This window comes from Diprion similis, chromosome 1 (genome assembly GCF_021155765.1).
Source record: "Diprion similis isolate iyDipSimi1 chromosome 1, iyDipSimi1.1, whole genome shotgun sequence".
NCBI classification, from domain to species: domain Eukaryota; kingdom Metazoa; phylum Arthropoda; class Insecta; order Hymenoptera; family Diprionidae; genus Diprion; species Diprion similis.
The window spans coordinates 8,074,397-8,098,236 of NC_060105.1; the positions used below are offsets into that span (position 1 = coordinate 8,074,397).

The window sequence follows — 23,840 nt, forward strand, 5'->3', positions numbered from 1 at the left end:
GGTACTCGTGTATTTTGGAAAGTGAATTGCTTGAAAGTCATTAGGAAATTGTACGATAATGATTTTTTTGAACTTCAAGTTTAGTTAGGTTAACGTTACTAACTTCAGCCACGTGGAAGAAAAGGGATTCAGTCTCGTTTCTCATCGTGATGGGGGCTGCAAAACGCGGTTTCGGACATTTTTTAATCTTTACACGACAGTCCTTATCTTTCAAGAAATAATTCGTAGAATAATTTTGTTTCATTTTTCTCGTTGAAGTGTATCGTTTACACGTTATTAAACAGTAAATCATATACATATAATAGTACCTATAACGACAATTTCTTGCCATCGGATTGCCTGAAATCGTTTCAGAAAATCCGTAAAACTCTGCTCAATTCGATGAAATTACTTATCGTACTCGGCGAAAGTCGTTATAAATTCCTTATAATCGGATTACCTTAAATCATTTCGTAAGATGACAGAATCACGTTCAACAGGTGATTTGAGAAACATTTTTCTTAGTGTATAATCGTTTTTCTGACGACCATCCTTATTCACTCAATTTACGCCAATTTTTCCGGACCGCGTGATCGAGTATTTTCGTGGGTTTTTTCCCATATCCCTCGACCCCAAGCGGCAAATTTTAACCTGACATTCAGATTTTATGACCGCCCCCACTGAAGCGTGACATATTACATAAATTTCGGCTTGGTTGACCACGAGAAATTTAACGATTTTATTTGTGCGGTGTAACGGTTTTAGAATCGGAATATTAAGTAGCATAATACACGCTATGTAAGCTCTCAATGTGTATCGATTACCTTGTTACATGATATTCGTCGCACTTTTTACCCAGCTTTTATCGCCAACTCTGAATTCCACAATTTCCTGACGCTTCCTATTATGGTCATGGGCAATTGAAACTTCGATCATTTTACACTCAATCAGTTATTTCGTATTAAAATATGGTGAATAATTAATTAGAAATTCTTATTAAGTACATAAAATTCATAGCAAACGATTACGCGTCACTATAAAAACTTTTATAACAAATATTGCATGAATATACTAATTGAGATATCTCACTTGTGAAAATATCCTGAATGATTCATCAAGTTCGAAAGAATTTGACCTATTGCCGATTTTTCTCAGCCTTGAACACGATCCTGAATAATTTCAAACAGCCACGAAGTAACCGATATACCTACTCAGTCTTGTACGTTCGTAATTAAATATCTCTCAGGACAAACGCCCATAATCGGTCAATTGACTAAGGAATCAAAATCATCGATGCATGCACCAGAAGGATCATTTACACCACTTTACCGAAAATTTTCAACATTAGAATAACATTGCACTACTTTCAAAAATTTCTCTCACCACGAATCTCACACCTATGAATAAGTATACGTATAGGTATACAAAAAATGATGCACACAAACGTGACGAAGAAGCGCGCATCTTGGTGAGTCGTTAAGCTGCCCAAGCGGACGCCGGTGGCGTGGGTGTCTTGGAGCCCGAACGAGGATTGGTGATGGTAATGGTGAAGAGAGGAGGCAAGGGGAATAGCAGGGAGAAGGGGAGGTTCGGGAGGCAGGGGAAAGGCAGGGCCGCATTCCCTTATTTATTGCCCGGAATATTAAGTTACCTTACTACCACGGTGCATCGGCGCAGGTCGCGCTCACCCCAATACCACCGTGTTATTTCAGGCCGCGTGAGAAAGAGAGAGGGGAAAAAATAAAGCCTCGAACACGGCGAAGATACAAGATTCTACCACGGGTGGAAAGAAGGAGAGAAAAACTAGAGACGCGCTACAACGGCGAGGGATCGAGATATTCAGGATTCGATACGGTTCCTCCCCGCACAGGCGAGGGTGTCGTTACAACCAAATACTCTGCACAAAATATCAGATCTGATTCGCAAAACTGACCAAACGTAGAGTAATGACGTGTGGAAAGAAAGAGGTTAGCAAGAATTGGTGACAGCGGTGGGACGCGTGAAAATTCAATTCATCGTCTAACGTGTTTGTTCCCGTCACTTACAAATTGAGCAAAAAAAAAAAAAAAAAGATATGGAAGGGAGACATGATAATCTCGAACACATTACACGGAGAGTAAGGTAGTGACAGCGTTTCTAGTTCTCGAGTTTAGCCTGTGACCGGCTAACGTAGAACGACTCGACGAGAGCTGGGGGCTGGAAGCTGGATGAAATGAGAATAAGAATAAAAAGAAAGGGAACGAAGGAAGGAACGAACGACCGAGTGTGAACTTACAAGCGCTTACCCATATAAAACGCGAGAGACCGTGAGGGTTTCAGCTCGTAGTTCGCTGCTGGTCACGAGGCGACATCCTCCTCTCTTATCCTTTCCCTCCTACCTTCGCGTGAAGAGGACTTACCGCTGGTCCGCCCCGCGCGACAAAGGAAAGAAGGAACGAACGCGAGGGTGATAGGAGGCGAAGGAGGAGGTGGTGGACCAGTTTTCTCGGCTCTCGGTCGTTGCAGTGCCGAGATCGGGTCGGTGGGTAGTCCTTTTTTATTACACGTACCTACCCAGAGAGCGAGTCGGTTCCATAGAGCTGAAGATCTTCGACGCGAGATCACCATCCAGCAGAGATTTCGCGGTAATCACTCCGTTATGCAGCTTTTACACAAGGTAGATACCGGAAGGCCTAAACGTTTTCTCGGACTTGTTTTCCCCGTGCAACAATCAATTGCAGCACAGAGTGAAACCCGAAATTTTATGGGTACCAGACTGCGGTGAAGAATTGCAGATAGGAAATTGGAAGCGGTGAGAATTCGTTCATGCATGAGAATACGAAGCTGAGAGCGAGATTTCGGGACCGAATGAAATACGGCTAAGAGGGCCCTGCAGCAAGTTGTTCGAGTGCTGCGCGGTGGGCAAAGGATCGGAAGAGAAGGAGTCTGCGGTTGGCGCAGACGGAGCGATGAAGACATTAAAAGGGACGAGGATGGACGCGAAATTGGTTGTGAGATTACTTGGGGCGTCGGTCCGAGAAGACCCTCTTGGCGAGTGTTGAACGGCATGGTCAAGAGTCGGCCGTCCAGAAGAAGAATAACACCGTAGCTGCGGTGGTGGGATCAGCATTTGCGACGACGGATTTACGAGAGCAAATAAACATCGTCATTATCCGGCGAGCGAACACCCAGGGCGTCGCGTCGTCCAATTCGCGTTGTACCTGAAGAAGGCTTGTCATGCAATTCTCCCAATGTGGATTGGCAAACGTCGCCGCCACTCGTCACCGCGCTCCGCCTGCTCCAAGTTTCCCGAGTATAATCCAGCGATTCGTATGCCTGGTACTCGGCTCGTTTGACTCCTGGCTTCTGGCCTCGAGAGCGAAACGACGCCGCGGCTGTAGTGAGAAAGAAAAATAAAAAAAACTAACCTCGCGAACTTGGTGACCGGAATAATCGATATTATTGGACGTGAAATCGGCCGACCAGAGTGTCGAGCCAAGGGTGCTGCAGTCCTGATCTGGTCCCCAAGGGCCAAGGACTTCAACATACTGGCGGCGATGATCGCCTGGAGAAGAGAGGATCCGCGGTGGTGGTCAGACAAGCAGGTATGCGCGCTCGATACCTAGGCCGGGTTTTAAGGAGGCGCGCCTTGAATCTGCATTAGCGGGTTGCATGCTAATGGGGATCCGGTGACCGATCGGGCGTGCAAATGACTCCATTACCCTCCCCCCGATTCCCCGTCAGCACACATGCTACAAACTGCTGCTGCTGCTGCTGCTGCTGCACGTTGGGTTGCGTTGCGTACGGCATGCGGCGAGCCAAGAGAGCGTAATCACGACTTTATTTCTCTCTCTTCACGAACTTTGTAACGCGAGGTTTCTACGCTACTTCACACCTTTCCTGCGTGGATAGGTATGTACCTACTGTACATGCATCATCACTCAAAGCCATCCAGCGGGTACAGGAAATACCTATAGCTTCACCTGTAGCTTCTTATTATTATACCCATCAATCTGTTTGTCTACCTGTAGGTATATATCTTCCTTTCTACCTTACGCTGCAACGGTTCTCACTTTGACCTTGTCCGCATGCCTTCGACAGGTGCATGAATACAGGAAAGATGACGTGCGTAGCGAGTAATACTAGCTACCTACCGCGTGACTATAAGTCGAATCTCTGAGTTGACAGAAATTTCAACAGTATAATAATTTGCGATTGATCATCATCCTGAAACGCACAAAGCGAAACTCTTCAATTCAAGAAAACGCAAATTGGTTTAAATAAAAAATTACTCTCCTCCTCCCCAAGTTTCTCTGCTGTTTGTGAAACGAGTTAGGTATACTGAATAATATAGCATTCCCAGCTAACGGTGTAATAATAGACATATAATTCCCGACACTTGTCACAACTGTCATAATATCTGCCAGCAGCATAGTTCCCCTCTCGTTGAGGCAGGCGGCGCCCGAAAAGATTAAGATAGGATGAAACGGGGGTTAGTGAGTTGGCTCGTGAATCACTAACTAAGATCACCGACGCGGCCCGAAGGTTATGGTGTATACCATACTGGCATGCAGCATCACCGAGGATGAAGTAAATTAGTAAAAGGGTCTCGTACACGTAGCGCCGGGGTCCAACGTAGAAAAACAAGTATTATAGAAGAAGAAGAAGAAGAAGAAGAAGAAGAAGAAGAAGAAGAGCGTGTTGAGGTTCTGGCGGAAACGCGTGGCAGGCAAGAAAGTGTAAAACAGAAGTATGCATGCCCATTTCCATACCGGCAATGCCGTCTGCAGTCGGGGTGTCTCGATCTGCTCCTGGTCTCCTGCTAAATATAACGCGTTATACGACTCAACTATTGACCCGCCAGCCAGCCAGCCAGCAAGTCAGCTCGTTCGTTCGCTTTTCGGTTAGACGATACCGAGTGTGCATCTTCCTTTCATCCTCGTCGTCGGCGATTTTCCCCGAGTATCCAGAACTGCGACAGCAATAAGGCACAGGCAGTAGGTATCGTATAGAGGTTAGGCGATGATTCTCGGTGCATCGCGGCATGTCTCTCCTTCTACTCCTCCTCATCCTCATCCCTGTACCGTTCAGTCGTCGTCGCAGCGATCCCGTCGACGGTCGGCAGCAACGTGTCCGCCATATGGTTTCTCTCCGCCGTTTCGTTTCGTTTCGTTTCGTTTCGTTTCGTTTCTCTCTTCTTCTCTTCTCTTCTTTTCGTTATATAGTCGCATGCAGAGTACCAGAGAGCAATAAATATCCCAACCTGAAACCCGGCGACGAAGCGTCAGGGTGCCAGTATATAACTATTCTTCGTACAGCTTCGTCAGTTGTAAGGTTACGTTCCTCCTGAGGGGTCCTCCTTTCCTCGTACAGCTTGACTTCACATGGCGCGCCAGCATCCGCCTCTCGATTAACCTCGACGCCGACATATTATCACGATTATACACAAAATCCTCCATACCCATATCGATTCCACATATCCATGCGCGGTTGAGGAAACTCTGATGTACACAAACGAGCCGTCACGCCGGCATGGCAGTCAAGCATCGCCCCGGGCGCGTGAATCGTCGGCGACGGGCAGCTCGATCGCGGTAAAACGTAAGAAAAATTCATGCTATTGAGGGAGGAGGGTTGTTTCCGGTCCCCGCGTGCACGGCGCGGTGGTAAGAGTTAACGACCTTCTTTTATCTCTCGCGCGTCCGCGGCGTCTCGCGCCTTATTTCCATCTGTCTCTCCCGATCTCTCTCGCTCACTCTTCTCCCCGCTATCCTATCCTCTCTCTCTCACTCTCTCACTCACTCACTTATTCACTCACTCTTGTTCGCCCGTTGACGAACAAGGACCGATATAATGCGGTGGTCATGAGGGCGTCTCTGAGGGACGGATTTACAACGAGAGAGCTGCAGGGCCCCCGGCGTCTGGTACTCGAAATAGAATCGGACTGTCCTAGGTGAAAAAAAGGATTCAAAGAAAAGGAGGGCGAGGAGGAGATAAAAAAACGACTACCAGTTGACGATGTTTTCGTTGTAATTAAGTCCCCCTCTCCTTTCCTGCTCTCGTTCCTAACTTCCCTCGCCCAACTACCTATCCTCCTCCTCCTCCTCCTCTTCCTCCTATTTCATTTTCTCTCATACCGTTTTCATGACACGTCTTAACTTCAGCCCGAGGATGTAATTGCGTATTCCCGAAGGAACGGCGGAATGGTCCTCGTCAGAAGTCGGTGCGCGGTGCAAGACGGGTAATTACGGAAAGACGTGAACCCCGGGGTAGGATAATATTAATACGGTATAAATCGTTGTTTCCGATATACTTATCTGTATACCTATATACACGAGAAGATATTTCCTCGCGTGCGGTTAAGAGGTCTACTACCGCTGATGCTGATGCCGATGCTGATGCTGATGCTGATGCGGGAGCAGCGGCACCGGCGTTTAGTGAGCTATTAACACTGCAGCAACGGTGGACTTTTGCGGATGTATGGTACATACGTATATCGCGTACATAGACGAGAAGACGAAGAAGAAGAGGAAGAAGAAGAAGAAGACGAAGGTGGGAAAGAGCGGGGCGTGCAGAGGAAAGAGAAACGGAGATTTGTGGACTCTGAGCAAAGACAAACAAAACGCCCGAGTTATCTTTACTTGGCAAACTTGCCGAGAGACCCCGACTAATATTTATACAACGACGACGCGGGTTAAACATACCACTAGTCAAATCAAACGATATAATCCGAATTCAAACAAGGCTCTTCCCCCCTTTTCTTTCTCTCTCTCTCTCTCTCTCTCTTCTTCTTCCGTTTTCCGTTTTCCAATCCCCCTCTTCTTACCCACACTATCCGAAAGCCACCGACGCCTCTCCTTAGCCCCAGGTATAACTATGTGCAAGCACACATGCAACTACCCCCCGCTACCCAGATACGCGTGTGCACACATCGGCGCGTGCACGTCGTCCTGGCGCCTCAGCCGTGTATACACATTATAACGAATTACAATATGTGCCGCCCCGCTGCAGTACCTATATACCACCAGATATACCGTTAAGCATCCCAAGAAACACGGTTATCAAATTTCAAAGATACGCTGCTGTAAGATCGATGAAGAGAAAATTTGTGCCTGTGTGTTTTTTTATAAATTTTTTTCATTCTAATAATCGATCACATTTGCTATAAACGTTTTAACTTAAGACTCTCTGTCTTTATTTCTATATAATATACTATATACTGAATACTATAGCTATCGGGATATAGAAACTGTTTAGGTATAATAGATCCCCGCATAAAAACGCACTATGGACTCCGAACCAACAGTTTATTATCCGCTAAACGTGAGTCGAAAGAATTCTGTCGCCTTTGATTTTTCGTTAAATTGTAATAGAAAAAAAAAGAAAATAAATCCGATGAACTAAGCTCGAATGAGTTATAATTATCCAACAAGCTGATTGATCAACGAAAATGAAATTGCTCACGTTATTATTGCGATTTACGTTTCAGCAAAAATTGTATTTTTGCAATTTTAGGAATGCAAAAGATTGCCCCTCCCCCCCCCCCCCCCCTGCCCACCGTTTCATTACCTTAACGTTACTAACTTCAGCCTCTTATTTATCGTTGATGCAAGTCTGACCAAAAATTGCACATATATCTACTACTGCCAATGAATATGTCTCTCAAGTCCCGAATCATCGGATTACAACGTGACCGTAAGACTCCGCGTATATATGTTAATTCCAATAAAGTCGTCGAGCTGAGAAAGAGGAACGAAGCTTGGCGCGCCCGCCTTTGTGCAGCTTGTTTCCCGTCGTGTCCCGACGCACGAGTTGGCGCTTCGACTGCTTCTGCCAGAGTGCCATGCCATGCAGCAAGAGCTCAGAGAGTTAGGAGGAACAAAACGATATCGAACGAGCGGCACACAACCTCCTCCTCGCGAGCCATACAACGAAAGAAATGCGACGTCGTAGAGACGGCAGAGACACGCGCCATTTGCCAGGGCGCCAACCATGACGCCCGGCACCCATCGCTCAAACGTCAAAGTACTGCACCCGCACCAGATAGCAGCTTTCTTGTCCCCCTCCACCTCCTCGTCGTTGACGAATTTAGGATAGTTTATTGCCGGTAATGTGGTGGTGGTGGCGGCTCGAGTTTTTCTTTTCTTTCACTTTGTCCACCTTCCGTTTTTTTTCATTCATCTTTTATCGTCATCTTCTCTTCGACTCGCGTGCCACGTTTATCACTTCTATATTTATGTGAAATATCGAGATCAAGTTACAAACCTATAATAGAATAATTGTATTTTTTTCATGAACGATTTTTTCTATCTGATTACTTATAATCAAATGAATAAAAATTTAGGATATTGTGAATATGAAAGAAATTAAGCTGAAAATTTTATGATTTTTACAGATTATCGAGTGGCGGAGCAACGACGATCGGTGGAACCGGTAGTCCATTGGGAAACAACGGTGGTGGCGGTAACGCGAACGCCGGTAACGTAGGTGGAAGTGGTTCCGGTGTGAGAGGAGAACAGGGCGGAAGCAGGAACGGAGACGAAGGTGGTAACGCCGAGGGGCGAGGAGGCGAAAGTGGAGGTGGAGACGCCGGCGACGGTGGCGGCGGCGGTGGGAACGCGAGTTCCGGTACCGACTTCCTCCGCAGAAGCCACCCCCTCTCGGAGCACACTCTCCACCCCGCGTATCGGCTCAACTACATGGACCACCTCTACCACCACCTCCAGGCCTCCACGCACAGCCCCAACGCCTCATTACACGGTAGGTATAATAGATTGAGAGCAATTTAATTACACACGTATGTACCTCGAAGCCATGCGCGTAGTAATTAAGGAATTTATCTTATACCATGCAGAGAAGTAAAGAAGTATAAATTCCTGAAGTAGAAATGGAAGAAACTGCTTTGAGAACACCTGTATTCAACTCCAGCTGTAGGTACACGCGAGGCACGCGTGGTCAGGAATTTTCAGAAACTCAAATACCTATACCGTGAGCATTGCTATTGAAACTCGCCCAAGTCTGGAGACGCACGTTTAAAACGTGTGGAGTTGTGGGAAATGCTGTTGCCCCGTATCGGGAATCCCGTTTCTCCCCATAATAGGCGCCAACTACTTTTTTCACTTCAAAGAAACGCCAATAATAAACACAGCACGGAAGATCGGAAAAAGTCTGGGACTAAAATTCCTAAGACTTATAAATCTCCACTGCATTTCGTCCGTGTAATCCATTCCCCATCCCATCCCCGCATCGTTTCATAGTTAACGTCTCGTAAACAGCTCGTGAAATTGTTACACTTCATTGTCAACGGTAAAACACTAGGCGCGTACGGAATGGGCATAAAATTTTGCTAGAAATTATCCCGGGACGTGAATTGTCCGCATCCTCATCTCCATGCCCAAAAAAATGTATTCCACCCCATTTCCGTCTCTCGTAAAACGAAAACTTACACACTTCGGATGTCTGGCAGTGTCTGGTTTTCGTTTTGATGCTCACGCGGCAGATATATACTCGATCCCGCAGCGTGCCGCAGGGTGATTGACAATGAGACCGAGACCACTGCCATTGATGATCGAGACAAAGTCGATGCACCACTCTCGGTAAAAGAATTGGACACCGTATCGAGTTGTAGGGCAGCTTGACAAGAAGGAATAGGATCAGGGCGAAGAGTGGAGGGTTTTAAGATTCTCAAGTGCATGTCCTGAGCGGTCCTCCTCCTCTTCTCTCGTGCTCATCAACGCCCGCATATCCGCAGGAAGTATCGTTCACCGCAGCGCGTGCGTCCGTTCCGCACTCCCAATCATGGGACACAGAGCCTTATTCCTTGGAAGCCGAACGTACGTCCAGCGGTAACGAGGACTGTAACGCGGCAGGGAATGAGCGATCAACTCTAGTCATACTTCTCGCTGACATTACGTTTACGTCTGATTTCAGGGCTGGGTGGTTTAGGACCGGAGTACCTCCTGCACGCTGCCGGCCCCGCGAGCACCCTCGCCTCGTCAGAATTCCCTTTCTCTATCGATGGTAAGTCCGGCAAGATTTTCGACCAATTAACAATCAAGGCCGACTCCTCCCTTCGGGGCAACCCGACACCGAATCCCGATCTTCTATACTCGTCGACGGTCTCGTAGCACCGCGTCGACTGAAAATAAGAGACGAAGTCGACGACAACCGGTATTTTCGTCATTCACCTTTTCTTTCTTCAAACATGTATGGTACTACGCCTGAAAACAGAGTGTGTTTTTTTTTTTTTAAATTCATTTTTCCTACCCCGTGTAGCACGATACTGTACAACATTTACATCGCAAACCTATATAACATAAGAATCAACCAAACCACCAACATCACGATATTAAACTAGAGTGAACGCCGCATATTCGCCGGCATAATATTCCACCATAATCTGAGCACACCGTACTTGGATCCAAAACCCCGATTGAACCGTATTTTCTATATCTTAACGAGTACCTATCTCTGACTGTTGATTGATTCCCAGTTGCATACAAAGTACGTATCTGTAAAAACGCAATCTTGTCATGTGAACGGGTAATTTGACGACTGTTCACCGAGTGTTCCCAGTAGTATAGTCACACTCGCAACTGTTTCAAATTTAGAGAGCGTGGACACACTAGAGGTATAACGTTGCAACATGGTCAGACAGTGGCGAAGTAAAGTTGGATGGTAAGAGCGCGAGGCGACGATGTACACAACAAAGAAGAAGAAGAAGAAGAAGAAGAAGAAGACGGAGTTGCTGCTCGTTAGGAGAATCGGGAAGCTCGTTAACGCTTCGGGAGGGAACGTTCACGGTAAAGAGAACGCGGTGGTGGCACTCGGGTCGATCGAGCTTGGCGATTGGACCAATTTACATGTCTCAATCCCAAGGAGCTCGTAGGTCTCGTTGAGAGTCCGGGTGCCCCGTGTATAAACCCCTGGACCCGGACTCCCGAGAAGCCTTTAAGACCGGTACGTTCAACGTGTCGGGGCAGGGGGTCAGCGGGTCGCGGACGAGCAGCCCCTGTTCGTATACTCGTTAAGAGTCATTACTCGCGCGATATATCGCCCGATAACGCGCGACGTTCGGCCTTCAGGCCCCTCCGGGGTACCGAGTGGAGCCTTGGATCCTCGTGCCCAAGCAACGGGCCCCAAGTCCAAGGAAAGACGGTTACCGTAATCCTATACACCGGCGGGCAACCGACTGGAAACCCTGGGGGTGTCGGATATCGCCTTCTCGACCTCAACGAGAGAAAACTAAGTGTCGAAACCACCGCGGCCACAGCCCGTACGGTAATCGGCGAAAGTGGTTTGCGTTACCAGGCCGCAACCCACTCGCGGCTACTTATCGAGTTAAGGGCAGTTGCGGTCGCGGTTAACGCGCATCGTCCTGCACAAATTGTCCAATATTATATATTTTTCATTGTTATACAGGGTGAGGAATAAGTTTGGAATACCCTAGAAATGTTACGGGGTCCTTGAATCTTATAGGTAATTTGTAACGAGGTATTCAATGGTGAACTTTAATTTGCCTTTGAACCACATCTTCAATGTTAAATAAAAGGTGGTCACCGTTGAATCCTTTGTTAAAAATTATCTAATACATAACCATGGTCCATTTTTTTTCACCCAACCCCTCGAGATTTCTAGGGGTTTCCATACTTTTTCCTCACTCTGTGTCATTCTTGTGGTAACAAAGGCAATTAGGGGTGACCAATTAAGAGATTCAGGAACGTTTACGGAGCAATGCAAGTGTTTAATTTTCGCCGCTTGACTGTTGCAGCTTCTTCGAGACTAGGCAGTCCAAGAGCCTCAGCATCAGCATCAGCCTCGGCGATCAGGGCGAGCAGAAAACGAGCTCTGAGCAGCTCACCGTACTCGGATAGATTCGACATCGACAGCATGATACGATTCAGCCCCAACAGTCTAGCATCGATCGTAAACGGCTCGAGAAGTAGCAGTGCGAGCGGAAGTTACGGCCATCTTTCCGCAGGTAAGTTCTGCCTCCCCTTCTACAACGTCCTTGAACAGATTATCTACTCGCGTCAAGGCCGAATGAAGTTGAACGCGAAGAACAGGAATCGAGTCAAATAATGATGAATGGAGTCGAATATCGCAGCCAGGGCCATTCGCACATCTATTAGCTAATACTTCAATATTTAAACGCCAATCATCATAAGACGTGTCACGAATTTTAGTACAGGTGCAATTGAAAATACGAAGGAGAGGGAGAGAGAGAGAAAACGGATATGATTATGAGAGTCTTTTACAATTCGAGTTGTAAATTCGTCTGTTCAATGACTACGGCGTATTATTAATGATGCGCAACGTGATGAATTAATACAATTGATCGATGAAAAATGTTAATATAACTGACGAAAATTAAATAACCTCGTCCAAACGACACAATACGACGTACATCATAGGTCAAGTTTTTGTCCTGGTTTTTACAACACGAGTTGACAAAAAAAAAAAAACCATTCAGGCAAATCTGCAAATTATCCGATTTCTCTTTCCCTTTGCTAAGAATACACATACCTGCCATAAACAAAAAAGATCTAATTGCGAATTTTTATCCAGGATTCATTTGATCAACAAGTAAACCGATCTACTAATTGAGAACCTTGTACTAATAATACGTAGAAGTGAAATCCATGCATAACCAAAGGATTCCCCCAAGTTATGGATTGAAAAAAAAAATTTCCAAGTATCTGCCACGAATCTCCGCGCATATAGTGCGAATATTGGCATTGTTACCAAAAAAAAAATCAAAGTTCAAAACGGTCGTAGGACAAGGATACATGTTAGACCCACGATGTGTCGTCGTGCGGGCCCTTTTGCACGCGTTATAGTCATCGGTGGGGAAGGAAGGTCTTTAGAGTCGACTCACGCACGTCGGGCATAAGATAACCATATTAGTCGCGGGTAATCTAGTCGTAACAATTAGTGCCGCGGCACCATCGAGTAGAAGCAGAGACGAGGACGTTGGTTCCTCTAAACAGTTTCTTAGGTGCGAGTAAAGCCGTGCCGCTTGTGTCGCGTCCATCCATCCATCCATCCATTCATCTATCCATCCGTCCATCCGTCCATCCATCCGTCCATCCATCGGAACCGTCGGTCGTTCCTCATTGTGGCGTCGTCGGTCGGTCGCCTAGGTGCCGTCTCGCACATAGCATATGCGCGTCTGTGAATGGAGGAGTATGGAATAACAAATAACGTAGCAGGTACAACGGCGATGAGACGGGTAAGAGCTGAGCTGTACGTAGATCGCAGCAGAGCTCATGGTGCGTTTCACAAGAGCCCCAGCCAGCTAGACTTGCCTGAAATGCAAGCGTGCTGCTGTTGCTGGTGCTGCTGTTGCTGCTGTTGACGGGTTCCTACTCGCAGCTCCTCCTGCTTATTGAAATGCTGCCTTAGCTACGTGCCGGAAGCACGCCGCGTCGCTACGCGATCGGACTGTCAACACGGTCCCGATTACCAGTCTTCATGCTCCGCAACGGGCAGAGCCAATTTACACCGTCGCAAGCTGAACGAACGCGACTGGTGGAGAACATACCTCTCTCTCTCTCTCTTTTTCTCTTTCTCTCTTTCTTTCTTTTTCTCTCTCCTGCATATCCATTCATTTATTCGTCTACTAATCCTCGTTAATTGTCCATACAGCCATGAGTCCAGCGCTTGGAATGCACCCGGGGATGGCACCGCATCTTCAACAACTTCAGACCCACCTTTTACGGAGTGCCGCCGTTGCAGCAGCCCTCCTTCCCCACGGACACCATCCCTCGTCCCACCTTCAACCGCCCCCGCACCCCCCTCACCCCGCACACCATCCGGGTCATCATCACCACCCTCATTCTCACACCCACTCACATGCCGCTCTTGGTCCACCCCACGCCCAACTATTCTCCGTACCTCCACACACAACTGGAATGGTGGCCACAGTTGGAACCCACGGAAGCTTACCGCCTCCAAAGACTGAGGTAAGTAAGACAAGAGATTAAGGATGTGCATTAACAATATAGTAGTTTTTGAATTCGGTATACGAATCGAGTGACTTGTACTGTACGTATACAAAAGATCTGAAGATATTGCGGTTAAGTGTGATGAATATTGAAATGGTCGTGACTAGTTAATTGTAAAAATAGCATTGTTTTATTTTTAATCACTTACGATTTAAAACAGTGGATCTACATACATGTCACTTTTACGACCAATGGCTTATTCGTAGTGTAAATCAATTTTACGAGAGACGATTGTTGAAACGAAACACGACGAATTAAGCAATCGATTAAATTAGTATCTACTAATCGTAGCGTTGTAGGAGTTTGCTCAATATAGAAACCACGGTACGTGCAACGACTGTTAGCCACTATCCTCTCGGTCTGTATCCTCTTTTTCTTCTTCTTCTTCTTCTTCTTCTTCGCGTCATCTTTTTCCTCTGCTCTTCTACGTCGTATCAATTTACGACGAAGAGGAAACGACGCGTAACAATACATACCTGCACCGATATTTTTACACGGTGGTCCGTCATCGATTCAATGGGAATATAAATAACGCGACGCAAACTTCCGTCCCCTTTCTTTCTTTTTCTCCCACCCGCAATATCATCGACAATTTTCTTCGCCTTCTCGAGTTTTATTTTTTTTCTCAACTTCCACGCAAGTCTCGTCAGGTTACAACCAATCTCCCAAGCGTTATTATTTCGTCCAGCTTTTGTCGATTTATTTTATTTACACGTATTCCCTCCGTCAAGATCGATTTCCGCGACGGTCAAGTGCAGTTATCACCTCTTCTCGTCCATCGTTCACCTACAGTCTCCACACTCTTCTCCTACATCTTCATTTTCCCGGTACTCAACTCATACTTTAACCACCAGTCTCTCGATATGCGCGGCTAAGGTGCATCTCGATCTCCCACAGTGTAAATAATGAGAAACAATCGCGCGATGTTTAACCGATACCCCGTGTAAGCATCACATCAGCCACGCAGCTTCTTTACTGCACATGATGGAACAGGTATTACGTCGTCGATACTTACACATCCTATATACGGTAGCCAGAGTAACGTCTCTATACATCGACGAGAGGACCTGGTGAGTTGGAGAGAGCGCGCGCGTCCCGCCGGGTAAAGGAGCAACAGCAAGTGATGGGGGGAGGGGGCAAAGGGGAGATTGTTGACCGGTTTACGACGGGTGGAGACCGTCGGATTGAATCGTTGCGCCCTTCAGCCGTGATACGCGATAATTGCAGAAACGAGAGGGAGTGGAGAGTGGGGAATTGCGTGGAACCAGCATTAACGTGTAAAATTCTGCAATGTTGTTGTTGGCTTACACGGATCCAAATTATCCTTCTCTCTCCCCTGTTCCCGCCAAAAACCTGACCTTATCCTGATTTTTTTCTGACGATCAACAGCGAACGACGGACACGGCATGCAGAAGGACCTCAGGGGAAGGACCGGGCCGATCGATAGCCGCCGAGGCTGACACCTCGTCCAGAAGAGCCTCGACCAAAGTAAAGAGGGAACCGGTCACGACCGCGGCGAGCACGACGACAGCCATGACAACGACAACGACCGCCCCGCCAACCCATCCCCAGGGACTAAGCCCGAGCGAGGACCTGAGGGACGAACCCGGGGACTTCATCGAGACCAACTGCCACTGGAGAGGATGCGGTCTCGAATTTCCAACGCAGGTAAATTTTTTAATACCTTAATGCATGGACGATTGTGGAAACGAATAGATTACACTTGTTGTTGTGATCTAGGACAGAGTGTTGTTAAGTGTAGAAGCAAGCCTGATAATAAAAGGAATGAAACAAAGAGCTGTGAATGGTGTGAAATGAAAGAGGAATGGTGAAATTTCAATTGAAATAAATGTATGATATAGATCAATCAACACTATTTGCATGGAACTGATCATTTGGTTGTTTCAAACGTTTAGCCAACATGGTGTCCAGTGGTCCTGGAATATCCTTGAATTTTGCTTGTCATTCAAAATTCGTGGAAACTGTTCGTGAATTTTTCTAGGGTCCTGGAAATATTATACTTTTAATCTCCTTGAAAAGCCTGAAAATGTCATAGAAATGTCCCTGAATTTGTTACGGATCTTTAACGGGACACCGTGGACAAGCAGTATAATTATTCCTTACATATTAATGGTTCTAGGATGATCTCGTCAAGCACATAAACAACGACCACATCCACGCGAATAAAAAGAGTTTCGTATGCGGTTGGGAAGATTGTTCGAGAGAAGAGAAACCGTTCAAGGCGCAGTACATGTTGGTTGTTCATATGAGGCGGCATACGGGTGAAAAACCCCATAAATGTACCGTAAGTTGTATTTTATCATCTCTGTCACTACTTATTTCATTTAGGGAAATTGAGGGCAAAAAGCTTCGCACTTTATTGGAGTAGAAGATATGTACGTATTATAAAATTTCTTGCCACATATAGCGATCATACGAATCGGAATTTGAGATCGATTTTCGTAACAATACTTTTCTTTCGTTTTGAGGTTTTTCGCATTTAATCTTTGTATTAATTTTTATCTTTGGTAAAATATTATTCCTGATAATTATTTTTCTCATTTTCTTGATAAAAATAAACAATGTTTGTAATAATAAAATACCGAAAAAATATCAATTGACGAAAAATGCGATTTTCTGGCTTTGCGGATATTCTTCTTAATAGTTTGGCGAGTATAAAAAAATCGAAGAACATGTTTTTCAATTCCAGTTTGAAGGCTGCTTCAAAGCATATTCAAGGCTAGAAAATCTCAAGACACATCTGAGATCTCACACGGGTGAAAAACCTTACACCTGCGAGTACCCGGGATGCAGCAAAGCTTTCAGCAACGCCAGCGACCGAGCCAAACACCAAAATCGAACGCATTCTAACGAGGTAAGAGATCATCAAGCTCCTAGCCGTTCGTTCAAAAGGATCCTATTTTTCTGCACATAGGTTACTTCAGTTTAATTTTCTTTCACTTATGAACTCAAACTAACACGCTCTTTCCGCTTTATGCCATGCAATCGAAGAGGAATTTGACTAATAATAAGTAAGTAGCAATATTTTTTATCCGAATCCCCCTAACTGACGAGATGAATTTTCTATCATTCCCAGAAACCGTACGTTTGCAAAGCTCAAGGCTGTACAAAGAGGTACACAGATCCGTCGTCTCTTCGGAAGCACGTGAAGACAGTTCACGGTGCGGAATTCTACGCGAACAAGAAGCACAAGGGCGGTGACGGCGGCGGAAGTGACGAAGCTGGTGCAGGTGGACACAGTCCTAGCCGTAGCGAAGACCGGCATCCAAAGACCCCGAGTTTGTCGAGCCCAAGTGTGAAGTCAGAAAGCGAGGCGAACAGCCCGCCTGGCATGATGCAACAGGGAAGTCCACTGGTCGGCGGATGCACCGATGAACTTGGAATGGGAGGCGGTAGCGGAGACGGCGTGACCGCGATCGGGGTTGACGAACCGTGGAACGAAGAACCGGATGACCTCGACATCGCTGATCTTCCGGTCGCACTCCGTGCCATGGTAAGTGTGACATCTCGAGTATCTATAACTCGCTGTACAAAACTACAAATCTATGAATCATCGTGAATTATATTGACAAAAAATTATCTCTCAGGTCGGTGGAATGGAGTCTCAACAAGCACCCCCACCCTCGAGGAGTCGTATAAAGGGACGACTAAGCGCAAAAGCGATACCGCCATTGTCGGTCGGGGTGACGGGTATGAGGCTAGGACGAGGAGCCGGAGGAATCGGAAGCGGCGGAGGTGTCGGAGGTGGTTGTATCGGTGGTGTTGGTGGAGGCGGAGTCGGAGGTGGAGGAATCGGCGGGGGTGGAGGTGGTGGAATTGGAAGCGGTGGAGGGCCTGGACCCCAGGGTAACATCGGAGAGCTGAACAGGCGGATAACGGACCTGAAAATGGAGAGTGGAGCGAGACAAACTACCTTCACGGACCTTCAACTAAGACTGCAACCCCTTAGCGAACCTAGACGCGACAGTAATAGCACGGTTAGTACCTACTACGGAAGTATGCGCTCGGCGGACTTTGGTAGCCGGAGAAGCAGCCAAGCGAGTGGTGTCAGTGCCGTGAGACTTGGTCTCGGCATGGGCTTGGGACTCGGTATCGGTTCGAATGGACCCGGAAGTGGGAACGGAAATGGAGGCGGAGGTGGTGGCGGAATTGGGGGAGGTAGTAGCGGAGGAGCTGGTGGAAGCTTCTACGATCCAATAAGCCCAGGAAATTCTCGGAGAAGTAGTCAGCTTAGTACAACTTCCGGTCGACTCAACGGACCACCTCATCTTCAGGGCCAGTATTCGACAAACAATTTGGTCGATCAGACGCAGAACATGTCGCTTCAGGTAATTCAAATTAATTGAGAAAATTCGAATGTGTATCGAGCATAAGTATAAAAATAGACGCCTCGTCTTCAGGGACCGCAAGGAATACCAGGGGACTGGATGCCCAATGGGCACTGTCCACAGCCAGCTGCTGATCGAAGAATGTCAGAACCAGCTCGTACTCATCAAGGTCAAAGAACATCTCCGCTGATGCCACCCAGACCCAGGTCAGCCCAGCTTCCGGAACTCCATCCGAACCAGGAAGTAATTCTCGACGAAGTCGGAGAGGGTGAAATGGTGGAAAACAAACTGGTCATACCAGACGAAATGATGCAGTACCTCAATCAGGTAAATCCTAGCTCTATTTTTGTAGTTAAGAATCTGTATCTACTGATACATTTCGGTATTCACAATATAAACAATATCATCGTAAGGCCAAATGCATAATCGATTAATTCAATCCCATCGTTTTTAAATCACAGGTGCAAGCAGGAGGCAACCAAGTAAGTTACAGAGGGAGTCCTCTACCGATCTGCCAATCGCCAATATGCACGAACCCGTCGCACTACCAACGCCAGCAGATCCCCTGCACTTACAACAGCCAACAGCACCAGCAGAATTGTTACAACCAAGCAAACGGCAGACAGAACTGTTCAAACTACCAGAATATGTCACCATCGTCGTACCTGCACCCTCAGTGCGGTAGTTCGAGAGCGAGTCAAGCTTCGGTGGGGGGTTACTGCCCGCCGCAGAGCCACTCGCAATCCCAGCCTCCACCGGGTTACGGTTCGCAATCGCAGTGCGGATCACAAATGGCAAGTCCAGCCGGAGGTCAAGTAATGTCACCTGGCTCTCACTACGCCCCAAGCCATGCGAGTGACCAACCAATGACGTCACCGGCCGCCGGAGCGTTAGCGCCTCAACACGTACCTCAAAACGTGCAACAAAATTCGGCACAGATGACGAGGCATTGCAGTCTTCAGGGTCACCCGACGACACCCCAAGGATTTTACGGCGGAGGAGGTGGAGGAGGAATAAGTGGAGCCGGAACAGGTGGTTACGGATGTCGAAACGTCAACTGCGCGCAATTGCATCGTCCAGACGAAACCTGTGCTACTCATCCCCAAACGCAACCCCTGCAAAGTCACGTTCCAATTTCACAGCAATGTGCAGGTCAGTCTCGTAACGGATCGACGTCGAACTGCCCGCAACTATCTCCAGCCTCAAACCAGTCGTCAACAGCGGTCAAGAACAACACGAATAACAACCATTCCAACAACCGGTGCAGCCAAATAGCTCACCAAGGTCAAACAGGGCATCGACCGGGCGTTCAACAAACCAACGAAGCCCCGCATCACCATCACCACCATCATCACCTTCCAAATGTGCCTAATCCGACGGTACGAAGTCCGGTGAACCAGTGCCAACAAATGACTACCGGGCACTGTCCTCAGGCTGGTATTGGCGGCCAAAAGGTACGCGGAACTGGAGTGAACCAACAAAATCAGCAAACACAACCACCTGGAACTAACGTCTGCGGACAGATGAGCGGTGGGGGTTGTAGTCAGCAGAGTGCTGCGACGGTTCAAGGCCAGACGAATCTCGGATGCAGTCCGCAGTCGTGCTCGATGCACCACGGATGTCAACCGCAGATGTCGCCGAGCCATTTCACATGCGGTTGCCAATGGGGATACACGACGGACCCGTGCTATCATAGCCACGATGCAAACATGCCGGAAATTCAGTGCAGGGATATAAGCCAGTCCCAGCAGGGTTCACCCGTGAAACCGCCCCAGGGGATGAGGCAGGACTCGTACAGACGAACCCTCGAGTATGTCGAGCAGTGCAGAAACTGGTCTGGTAATGCGCAAGCTCAGGTCCATGAGACGGGGGTTTCTAGCTCAACTCATCCCCTTTCTCTTCCTCAACCTCTCCCAGCGAGTGCTAATATGATCGTAAATGACATGACGTCGTCCCTGAGTTCTCTTTTAGAGGAGAATAGATATCTTCAAATGATTCAGTAAAGGGCATTGTGTTCAGCGCGTGAAAATTTTTTGATCAATCAAGAAACAGAGAAATGAGAAAAGGAACGAACTGGAGGAGTAGATAGATTTTCAAAGTCTCTCATCACCGTTCGTCATGGTATATACATATGGGGAATTCCTCGCTAATTTAACCAACACCATCTTTAAATTTGTTCAAAAACTTTTATGCAATTGTCCCAACTACAAAACAATACCCTACATTTTTTCAAATATTTTTGACTACTTTTCTTATGCGTATAATTTTTTAAACTAACATGTCTTCGGACGTAATTTAAAAATCTGAAAAAATTCTTAAAAACCTTGTGTCAAATATCAAAATTTTTAAGCTTAGACCCAAAGTGAGCCGGCATTCCCTTCTTATTTGTTTTAAGTTTTTTTTCGGAAGAATGATTATTTAAAAAAATTATAATGAAGAGTGAGTTTACAGCTTTAACATCGGATATTTGATAATTTTTTCAGATCTTTCCAAACTAATGAATTATTTGCAATTAGATAAATTATATAATTTTTGAAGAAAATGAAAAATGGTTAGGGTGCGACATTGATTGAATTGGCGTAAAATGTCCCATATATATATACGTACTGTTATAGGTGAGTCTAAAATATGATAGATGCGTTACAACGCGTATTTCCGAGTTACTTATTAAAATAAAATTTGTCTTATACATATTTTGTACGGTTGAGCATCTTGTAAGTAAGACACCTTTTCACGTGCCTTAATCATTAAATTTGTAGTATTTTGTTATGTATATTTCATATACTTATAGTTGAAAAGTTATTGCGCGAAAGAACGACCTCACGAGTATTTCGAGCAAACGGCATTTTAATACAGAAGATTGTGCGGTCACAGAACTTGTCGATGAGAGATTAGACGACGTATTGTAAGTAACGTAACGTAACGCACGCAGTGCTTATGCGATAAAGTCGCAGTTTTTCTGGATAAAAATTTAATGTAAGAATATGTGGATGATTCAAATAGGCAGATATTTAGTCAAAGTATTATACTTGCGTAATTTTATGACTCATACTTTTTTTGTTAATCTTTAATATATCGTCAAACATAGACTTGTATCATTTTATATTTTCGCTAGCGATCAGCAGAGTGTGTACAGTGTACGCTGTGATACAAAACATTAATTTTAAGGAGCTGATTGTAAGTATATATTATTGAATCCGTATTAATATCTAATTGTAAGTGTAAGAAAGTTGAATCTCATCAGAGGCCAATATTAGACTGTACTTGTAGATAGACCATTATGTACGTAGAGCTCAATTTTTTTTGTAACTATATACATAACTATAGGTGTAATGCAGTGTACTATATAAAAAGAAATAATAAAAACAGCAATGATATTGGTATATACAATTATACATATCGTATATCATATATAATAAGCTCCCTAAATGTGTGGGCTGTCATAATTTTATAATAAATATATATATATATATATGTGTGTATTGTAAGGTTGACAAACAATTTCAGAAACGTTCCGATATAGCGATTAAGATTCAACCGGAAGTGGAAGAAAGTACTAAAGTACTTGACGTCATTATTCAATTTTTTTTTTCCTTTTTTTTTTATTGCGGATCTTATGTTAAAGCTGTTCTTTTTCACTCTGTAGTATTGTACACAAATCATGATTTTATGAACTTTAATATCAATATGGATGTCTTTCAGACAAAAAAAAAATTGAAAGAAAACCCGCCTTGTGAATATTATACATATCTATAATTATATTTGCATATACCACATAATCTGCTCGACGATGATGACGACAGAAAATAATAAAGAGAATGTTTGAAAAATGCAATTTTTTATTATATATTCGACTAAAGATGACTGTATTCCTGTATTCCTACTTACTTCCGTGGAGAATGGCAAAAATTACAAATCAATCCAAAGGATCTAGCCGAATAAGAATGGTGAATCTGCGCCCCCACCAACTTCTGTCGTGCCGATTTTTTTGAAAGTTTTTCGAAAACATCTATTTGTTAGATCTCACAACTACTCCAGACATGATCAGCCATCAATTAAACCCAAAGAATGATTTATGTAATGTTTTTTAACGGAAAATATAAAATTTCATCGTTTTTATTTTTTTTTTAAAGTGGGCCAGGTCGAATTTTCAAACTTTTCTTTGGGAATTTGCAGAGAATGAAGAGTAGAAACATGTCGATATTTTTTTATAATAGCAGAAAAATTGATAAACGTCAAGATAAATTTTTTAAAGAAAGATTCGATGATTAAAAATAAAGTTCGGCATTTAAAAATTGGGAAAAATTCTTCCATGGACGTCAAAATGTTTCTGCTTTTTTAGAATTTTTTCATACTTTTCGGTCACACCTGCAAAAATCTAAAAAAGCACCAAGACCCCTCGGAATCGACGTAGAAGGCTGTAATTTCGCATAAATTTTTTTTTTAAGTTTCCAAAAAACCGGTACCACAAAAATCGGCGGGGGCAGATTCACCATTTTTATTCGACTAGAGCCCTTGAGAGTACTTTGAATGCAAGGCAAATTGTAGGACACAATACAGTCGCTCGGCTCCAGAACCGCGGGGTATCAAGTCCACGCGCTCAAAGTGTGGCCAATTTTGAAATCTATCATTGATACCAGCATTTGTACAAAGTTGAAATATCGTCACGTCAGTCCAAAAAATAACGTAGATTTAGGATTCAGTTATTTCAGCTATCGAAGATTTAATCATTTTGTTGGAGGAATGAAAATAAAAGATAAAGCGATACCCAAATAACAAATAGTCCGCTATTTTTGTATGAGGATATAAAAGTTTGTTTTCTCAATACCATAAATTTACTATGATGTATGCAGGGAAATGATTTGGCCAAAGAGACTATTGAAGATTTACGAAATGGCGACAAAATTGACATAAAATTTCATTCATTGATTGAGTATTAACTTGCTTTTTTAACTTGCAATTCCCTAAAAATAAGCCTACATCTATAATTGATTAAAGGTTCTACCCAACTGACGAGGAAATAAAGGGTTTTTCAAGAATTTTTTGAATAAGTTTTAACTGTAAATACTGATATAGGCTTTGTTAGGCTTAATAAATATACTCTTGAAATACATAAAAAAAACAATGTATTGATTTTGATCACTTTTTATACACAAAATTCGTATTTAAAAATCAGTCTGAAAAAAGGTAGGTCTTCGATGTTGATGATTTTTCGGAGACGGTTAACCTGAAACCGAAAAATCGAACGGATTCAGCATGTTGATGGCCTTGAAATGAATCATTGGTTTTTTGAAATTTTGATTTTAACTATTTTTTTTTTTTCACAAAAACGACAAAAAAGCGGTCTTTCAACTTTTTCGAAAAACGGCCGCCATTTTGTCAATTTTGTAAATATCAAAAATCGTATGATCCATTCCAAGGCCATTAACATGCTGACTCTAAACCGTTAGATTTTTTTGTTCCAGGTCAACCATCTCCGAGAAATCACCAACACCGCAGCCATAGATTTTTCATTCAGACTGATGTTCAA

General features: G+C 44.9%; 1 protein-coding gene across 1 annotated transcript in view; it reads left to right on the top strand.

The window, feature by feature from the left end:
- LOC124408641 (transcriptional activator cubitus interruptus-like) overlaps positions 1-20,451 on the top strand; it is a 66,007-nt gene extending 45,556 nt beyond the window's left edge. Inside the window, exons 4-14 of the mRNA XM_046885734.1 lie at positions 8,351-8,715; positions 9,886-9,975; positions 11,726-11,935; positions 13,603-13,919; positions 15,351-15,629; positions 16,102-16,266; positions 16,672-16,836; positions 17,059-17,475; positions 17,570-18,310; positions 18,383-18,637; positions 18,772-20,451. Of these exons, the coding sequence (XP_046741690.1) occupies positions 8,351-8,715; positions 9,886-9,975; positions 11,726-11,935; positions 13,603-13,919; positions 15,351-15,629; positions 16,102-16,266; positions 16,672-16,836; positions 17,059-17,475; positions 17,570-18,310; positions 18,383-18,637; positions 18,772-20,313 (4,546 nt within the window). The 3' untranslated portion in view covers positions 20,314-20,451. The remainder of the gene's footprint in view (positions 1-8,350; positions 8,716-9,885; positions 9,976-11,725; positions 11,936-13,602; positions 13,920-15,350; positions 15,630-16,101; positions 16,267-16,671; positions 16,837-17,058; positions 17,476-17,569; positions 18,311-18,382; positions 18,638-18,771) is intronic.
- Positions 20,452-23,840: the final 3,389 nt, after the last annotated feature.